General features: G+C 58.8%; 1 protein-coding gene across 1 annotated transcript; it reads left to right on the top strand.

Moving 5' to 3' along the window:
• Positions 1 to 251: 251 nt before the first annotated feature.
• On the top strand, positions 252 to 7,499 carry LOC121153834 (very-long-chain 3-oxoacyl-CoA reductase-B-like). Its single transcript, XM_040976584.1, has 11 exons — positions 252 to 560; positions 1,106 to 1,152; positions 3,187 to 3,262; positions 3,370 to 3,480; positions 3,575 to 3,645; positions 5,620 to 5,664; positions 6,096 to 6,130; positions 6,248 to 6,329; positions 6,623 to 6,688; positions 6,905 to 7,054; positions 7,188 to 7,499. Exons 1-11 carry the CDS (start codon positions 401 to 403, stop codon positions 7,326 to 7,328), a joined length of 984 nt encoding a protein of 327 aa, XP_040832518.1. The 5' UTR covers positions 252 to 400; the 3' UTR covers positions 7,329 to 7,499.
• The last annotated feature ends 388 nt before the right edge of the window (positions 7,500 to 7,887 follow it).

The raw sequence follows: 7,887 nt of genomic DNA, 5'->3' as shown, positions 1-7,887 counted from the left end.
GTAAATGTTAGGTTCAGTTTTTAATCACATGTTTTTATCTCTTTTGTAAGGAAGAGAACCGTTAACAACAGCGGAAAGAACCCACAGAAAATAGTCTATGGGAGGGAGGAGGAGGAGTGGGGGAGGGACAGGTCAGGTGTGCTGTGCTCATCCCGCTGAGGCCTCCTACCGGTCTAGAGGGGGCCTACGGGGAGGGACCCCCATCCTCTCTAGGGGAGACAGCAGGCAGGTGGCAAAGGTGGGGAAGGTGGGTGTGGCTGGCTAGAGGGAATAGAGGGGGCTGGGGCTGTGAACATTGGACTTGTGGCCAGGGAGGGCCTGAGACAGAGAGGGAGAGCTCAGATAAACCCTGCTGCCCGCGGTGTTTCCTGCTCCAGTTGCAGGTCTGGTGCTGGCCGCCATGGAGTCCAGGTGGGATGTGCTGAGCGCGCTGGGGGCCGTCACCTGCGTGTGGCTGCTGCTGCAGGTCGTGTGGGCGGTGGCCCGTGGAGTGTACGTCTACCTGCTGCCCCAGGTTCGCCGTGGTGCCCCGTGGCTTCGCGCACAGGGAGCCTGGGCAGGTGAGAGTGAGGGCATTGTCCCAAGCCCGGGGGTGTGAGGACACAGGAGTGAGGACGGGAGGAAGGTGAGGGACCCTGAATGGGGCATGGACGGGGAGACTCCTGGAAGAAGAGGTGAAGGCTGGGAGATGGCCCCTGTGCAGGAGAGGGAGCAGGGGTGAGGGAGCAGTCAGATGGAGGCTGCTGAGGGCAGGAGGAGGGAAGGTGGGTGTCAGGAAAGCTGGAGCGGCAGGAGGGAGGCTGGAGGGACAGGATGGAGGCTGGAGGGGCAGGATGGAGGCTGGAGGGGCAGGATGGAGGCTGGAGGGGCAGGAGGGAGGCTGGAGGGGCAGGAGGGAGGGTGGGGGGCAGGAGGGAGGGTGGGGGGCAGGAGGGAGGGTGGAGGGGCAGGAGGGAGGGTGGAGGGGCAGGAGGGAGGCTGGAGGGAAGGAGGGAGGCTGGAGGGAAGGAAGGAGGGTGGAGGGCAGGAGGGAGGGTGGAGGGCCAGGCTGAGTGTGGGAGGCTCCCTGGGTTGTGCCCACCTGCTTATCTTCTCTCCCCTCTAGTGGTGACTGGAGCCACTGGGGGCATTGGCAAGGCTTATGCACACGAGGTGAGCAGGCTGGGTGTCCTGGGTGTGTGTGGCGGGTGCTGCTGCAGGCTGTCTGGATGTCAGGAGCTGCCCTGCTGGAAGTGACTTTGGCTTCTGCTCTGTGTGAGGACAGACCTGGGCCAGGCTCTGCTGCCCTCCCACGGTGCTCCCCTGGCCTCCCACGGCCTCTCGTTCTTGAGCCCATTGTCGTCCTGACTCCTCTTTTCAGCATGGACAAGGAGGCCTCCAGATCTGCCCCGGAAAAAGTGAAAGTAAGAGGAAGAAGTGAAAGTAAAAGAGTGCGCACTGTTGGGAGACCCGGGGAAGCTCTGGCTTCCCAGCAGCCCGGCTGTGGCCACAGCAGCCAGCCGGGCGTGAGGCGAAACTTCTCCAACTCTCGCTTTCTCAGGGCAAACTCTGCCTTTCAAATAAACCAGTCCATGTGGAAAACATAAAGACCCTGCCGGGCTGTGGCTGACGGGCAGAGGTGGAGCCCCCATCGTGGGTATCGGTTCCAGTCCCAGCACTGATGCAGCCGACGGGGCAGCAAACCATCGACCCAGCACTTGGCCTCTGCCTGCTCCTGTGGGAGACCCAGAGCCGTGTCTGTCGCTCGCATCTTCTATTAACTTTATTTTTGAAAGATTTATTATTTATGTTTTCATTTGAAAGGCAGAGTTACACACAGAGAGAGAGAGAGAGAGAGAGAGAGAGAGAGAGAGAGATGAGCCCGTGGCCGGCGGCAGGCGAACCCCCGCCTCCCCTCGTCCCTCCGACTCTGTGGATATAAGGGCATAAGGCTTTGGGCCGTCCTCTGCAGAGAGCTGGAAGGGAAGTGGAGCAGCTGGGAATTGAACCTGTCCCGTATGGGAGACTGCAGCTGAGGACAGGCAGAGACCTAACGTGCCAACTCAGGCTTACTTGAAAGAGAGAGAGAGAGACAGGTGGGGAACTCATTCATTATTTATTTTTATTTGTTTTTGACAATCTTTACATAGTATATTAGGGGAAAAGGTTCAAGGGCTACAGGAAAGTGGGTATGACTATATTTTCCACATTGTTTTTTTCATGTATCTGGGGTACAGGGAGAAGCCCCACAGCCTCCCACCCACCCCAGGTCCCTGATGTGGGGCATGCTTCGAATTCATTCATTACAATTTTTTTTTTTAAGATTTATTTATTCTTGGAAAGTCAGATATACAGAGTGGAGGAGAGACAGAGAGGTATATCTTCCGTCCGATGGTTCACTCCCCAAGTGACCGCCATGGCTGGTGCTGCGACGATCTGAACCCAGGAGCCTCTTCCGGGTCTCCCACACAGGTGCAGGGTCCCAAGGCTTTGGGCCATCCTGGAGTGCATTCCCAGGCCACAGGCAGGGAGCTGGATGGGAAGTGGAGCCGCTGAGATAATAACTGGCACCCATATGGGATCCCAGCACATGAAAGGCAAGGACCTTAGCCACTATGCTTTCATGCCAGGCCGAAATTAATTATTAACTCAGCAAATAGCAAGTGCTTGGGACCAGTGCGGTGGTGACACAGCTTAAGTTGACGCTTGTGACACTAACATCCTATGTCAGGGTGTGCCTTCTAGACCCACCTCCCCCTTCCCCATCCCTGCTAATGGCCCTGGGGAGGCAGGGAGCATGGCCTGGGGCACCTGCGGGGAGAGCAGCAGGGACTCCTGGCTCTGGCCCTGCCTGGCCCAGCCCAGGGCTCCTGGCCATGGAGGAGGGAAGCACAAGATACAAGATACAACTGGCTCTCCCTCTTGCCTCTCTCTTCCTCTCTCTCTGCCTCTCATTGCTTTCCCTGCCTGAGAAAGCCTTGCCTGGGATGGCAGGGTGGGTCCCCTCTGAGCTCACAGTGTCCAGGAGCCCTGCTGTGCCTGGGCTGCGGCTCAGGGCCATGGGCTGGCTCTCCTGCAGCTGTGCCTCTGGCTGCTGCCTGGCCCTGCACTCCCCTCTGCTGCGGGAGCCTGGATTGTGGTGGCCAGCAGCAGGCAGGAGGAGTAAGTGGGTGACCCTGCTCCCTGCACCCCTGCACCCCTGCACAGCTGGCCAGGAGAGGTCTCAACGTGGTGCTCATCAGTCGGAGCCTGAGCAAGTTGGAGCAGGAGGCCAAGGAGATTGGTGAGAGCCAGGGTCTCCCCGGGGCCGGGCAGGGCTGGAGGCCAGCGGGGCCAGTGTTCAGGCTGTGGCCAGCTGAGGGCCTGGCCTTCTCGCTTACCCCTTGCCAGAGCGGCTGCATGGCCGGCAGACTCGAGTCATCCAGGCTGACTTCACCCGGGGCATGGAGATCTATGCGGACATCGAGGCAGGACTGCAGGACCTGGACATAGGAGTGCTGGGTGCGCAGCCAGGCCGGCTCGCCCTCCCCTGCCTGCTCCCCTGTCTGCGGCCACCGGCGCTGTCCGCTGACCCCTCTGTCCTCTCCCCACCTAGTGAACAACGTGGGCATGGTTTATGCAGACAGCAAGCTGAAGAGGCTTCTGGAGTGCAAGGACCCTGGACAAGTAAGTGAAGCCTTGCTGGGAGGCCTGCACTGCTCGCCGACTCTGTGCTGCCCTCTGTCGGAACGCAGGCACCTCGCGGCTGCTGGCAGGTGCCTGCTGTGCTGCTGCCCACTGCCCATGGCAGCCCTTCACCACCTTCCCTGCCCTGTGGTGCCGGCTTTACAGAATATCCCCGGGGGGGTAGGTCCATGGGCCTCGTGCTTCAGACACCCACGTGCCCTCCCCAATCGGAGTGTGTGGGTTCTAGCCCAGCTCTGGCTGCTGACCTTGGGTTTAGCCACCTGCAGGGGAGAGCTGGGCTGAGCTCCCATCTTAGCCACTGCTGGGACTGCAGGGACCAGTGAAACGGATCTCGGTTGCTGTCTCTCCTTCTTGTTTGTCAACTTTTCTGCCTCTAGTTAGTGACTGAATGAATTGATTTTTAAGATATTTGTTGAATACAAGAACCAATGCTGCTACTCGAGCGTGTGGCTACTTCAAGCTCTCCGGAACGTTGTTTGTTGGGGTCTCCTTTGTTCTTCTCTGTGTGGGCACTCAACCAACCTGCATGGCACTGTCTGTGGAAAAGGCTCCATTGCATCTCCACTCATACAGTACCAGATGAGGGGTAATAGGTCCCATGCCAGGAATGTGTGGCACCTGGACGGGACCCAGCTTCTGGCATCAGCCCTGAGAGGACCGTGGGGAGTGTATGGACGTGCACCAACCGAGGATCGTCCTTGCTGCCAAGGATCTTGATCTAAAGGAAGCAATCTTTGTTGTAAATGGGAAATACGGTGCAGGAGTGCTGCTGCAGGCTGAGCCGCCACTTGGCAGGGCCACCATCCCAGAGGGAGCACGTTTCAGTCCCAGCTTCTTGTTTTGACTCGCTCTGATGCAGCTAGGAAAGCAACGAAAGAGGAGCCCTGGCGCCTGGACCCTGGCCACCCATGTTCCTGCCTATGTCTGGTCTATCGCACCCGTTCTAGCCGTATGGGGAGTGACTCAGAAGACAAAAGTTCTCTTTCTGTCTCTTTCTCCTTTCCCAGTGTATCACAGAAATGAATAACTTACACAAATGTTTATTTTGATGAGAACATTTTTACAAATTCAGGCATGTGTGTGTTACTCAAAGAAATTCATGAAGGGCCAGCACCTGGCATAGTAGGTTAAACCACTGCCTGGGTCCCGGCCTTCTCCATGGCTGCCGGTTCACACCCTGGGTGCTCCACTTCCGATCTGTTGTGGCCATTTGGGAGTGACTTAGTGAAGGGACAGCTCTTCATCTTTCCTCCTGTTTGTAACTATGCCTTTCAAAAATAAAATGCAATGGGTTAGGGGAGAATATAAAATATTGAAAAATTAATAAGACATATATATTGTGAACAAATTAGCAGGTCCTTCCAGGGTTATGTGTTCTCAAGGAACCTCAACTTTTTCTGTTTTTAAAGTAAAGATGTATTTTTTTTAAGAGTGGAAAGAGATAGTATCTTCCATGTGCTGGCTGGCGCTGCAAATGGCCAAGGCGGCCGGAGCTGGAGCAGGAAGGCGGGATCGGGCCCAGCGTTCTGCGGGTCTCCCCGTGGGTACAGGAGCCCAGGGCCACAGGCCGTACTCTGTTGTTTCCTCAGACCATAAGCAGGGAGATATTTTGAACTGGAGCTTCCTGGACACCAAGAGTTGCCAATAAGGAAAGCTGGTGCTACAGGGGAGGGTTATCCAACTGTGTCAAATGTTGGTCCTGACTTCAAATCTGTTGTTCCCTGAGTGTTTGTGAGGCTAGCTCATGGGCAAGGAGCCAGGAAGGGGAAGGTTCCAGAAGCAGAGCTGAGGGTGAGCAGGCGCCTGCGCCTTTTGTCCCAGTGGGTGCTCTTTTACGGGACATGGGTGCTGGCTGTTGCAGTAGCTGCTTGAGGCCAGACTGAGCACAGGTGGGAGCCCGGGGGCCTGCGCAGGGAGGGGTGAGCTGCTCTCCTCTCCTGTCTTCTGCTTCAGAGCATGACGGACCTGGTGAACTGCAACATCATGTCAGTGATCCAGGTAAGGGGGCCGGGCCCGGGCAGCACGAGGGGCAGAGGGCTGGGGAGGAGGGTTGGGGAGGAGGGCTGGGGAGGAGAGTTGGGGAGGGTTGGGGAGGAGGGCTGGGAAGGAGGGTTGGGGAGGAGGGTTGGGGAGGAGGGTTGGGGAGGAGGCCTGGAGAGGAGGGCTGGGGAGGAGGGTTGGGGAGGAGAGTTGGGGAGGAGGGTTGGGGAGGAGGGCTGGGGAGGAGGGTTGGGGAGGAGGGTTGGGGCGAGGGCTGGGGAGGAGGGTTGGGGAGGAGGGCTGGGGAGGAGGGTTTGGGAGGAGGGCTGGGGCGGAGGGCTGGGGAGGAGGGTTGGGGAGGAGGGTTGGGGAGGAGGGCTGGGGAGGAGGGTTGGGGAGGAGGGTTGGGGAGGAGGGCTGGGACAAGCCTCTGCCGCCCTTGTCCACAGATGACCCGCATCATCCTGCCCCGCATGGTCACCAGGTAGGAATGAGGACCTTTCCTGGGCTACGTCCCTGCCCCCACGCACAGGTTCCACCTGTGTTTTTGCAGAGTTGGGGTGCCCTCCCCTGTCCCCACTGGCTGCTGCTCCCCACGCAGGCACAGAGGCGTCATCATCAACCTCTCCTCGGTGGCCAGCTTGCGGAGCATCCCATTCTTTATCATGTATTCTGCGTCCAAGGTGATGGTGTGGCCCAGCCTGGGTTTCTTAGTGTTATGAGAGAGAAGAGGTGACTGGAGTGCTGGGAAGACATGGATGGGAGCGGGTCCTGCTGGGGGCTGAGAGCAGGTGCACGGAGGAGTGGAGGTGTGGGACACAGGGGCCTCAGGCAGGCAGGGGAGGTGCTGGCCTCGGTAGTCACACAGTGTCCTAGGAGCAGGCAGGGCTAGGGCCAGGGTGGGCTGGCAGGCCATCCCTGCCCCCGCCCTGGGGGAGGCTCTGGCTCCTGGCACCGTCCCTGTCCTCCTGCTCAGGCCTTCGTGCGAAGCTTCTCCAACGCCTTGGCCACAGAGTACCGCCCCTATGGCATCACCGTGCAGGTGCGGACTTGGAGGGGTGAGGGGGCTGTCAAAGAAAGGGGTGCGAGGGGGTGAATGAGAGAGGGGTTCCCAGGGGATTCCCACAGGCTCTGTGTCCTGAGGGAAGCAGGGTGTTGGGAAGGGTCTTGCACTGGAGTGTCTCTGGTGTCTGGGCAGGAAGGTGTACGGCACGGGGAATGAACACGGCCCCTGGCTTCCCCTCTTCCATTCCTGTAGAACGTGACTCCTGCTTTTGTCTCCACAAACATGGCCAATAACCTCCCACCCGGGCCCCTGGTCATGCGGTCTGAAGACTTTGCCCGGGAGGCGCTGGACACTGTGGGCCTGTCGTCTGACGTCTCTGGCTGCCTGAGCCATGCCCTGCAGGTGCCGCAGTGTGGCGGGTGGCAGGTGGCGGGTGGTGATGTTTTTTGGCCAGGTGGAAGGGGAGTGGTCCAGAGGAGGGGAGAGGCCGAGGAGGCGCAGCACAAAGAGCTGACCCGGCTCCTGTCCTCTCCAGATTAGCCTGATGACTTTCCTCATGCCCCAGTGGCTTCTACACACTCAGTGGGGAAGCCAGCTTCTGATGGATCCCTACAACAGACTGATGAGTGAGCCAAATGAGCCGGTGTCAAGGCCCATCCCTGCTCCTAAAGCGTGAGCTCATGCTGGCCGTGTCCCAGAGGCCTCTCCCATGCAGATGTAAATGAGGAGGTCCATGACACCGAGTGGGTCGCAACCCCCCGCACTGGATCCTAGGGCTTACCCCACCCTGGCACCAAGCTGTGTGCTGACCCCGGGGAGCCAGCAGGGGAACTCAGTAAATACATGTACCTCACAGGACACGCCTACTTCCTTTGTGTTGCCTACTGTCAACTGTGAATTTTCTGCTCTGTGAGTTACATCACAATCTCTATGTATTAAGAGTAGGAACCACTCCCGCCCTCCAAAGTGCACAAGGCATTCAGAGAGCTTGAGCTCAGGGCTGGCATTGGGGCACGGCTGGCTCTGCCATCCTGGACTGCAGTACCAGTGTGAGCACTGCCTGCTGTGCTCTGGTCCAGCTCCCTACCTGTGCCCCTGGGATGGCCACCGAGGATGGCTCAAGTACCTGGGTCCCCTGTCCCTCATGGGGGCAAGCCAGATGGAGGCCCTGCCCGTGCCTGGGCCTGTGGCTGCCATCAGGGAGTGAGCCAGCACCTGGAACATCTTTCTCTGTT

This window comes from Ochotona curzoniae, unplaced genomic scaffold (genome assembly GCF_017591425.1).
Source record: "Ochotona curzoniae isolate NIBS_2020 unplaced genomic scaffold, NIBS_Ocur_1.0 contig_2699, whole genome shotgun sequence".
NCBI lineage: Eukaryota > Metazoa > Chordata > Mammalia > Lagomorpha > Ochotonidae > Ochotona > Ochotona curzoniae.
This window is presented reverse-complemented; position numbering and strand designations above follow the sequence as displayed.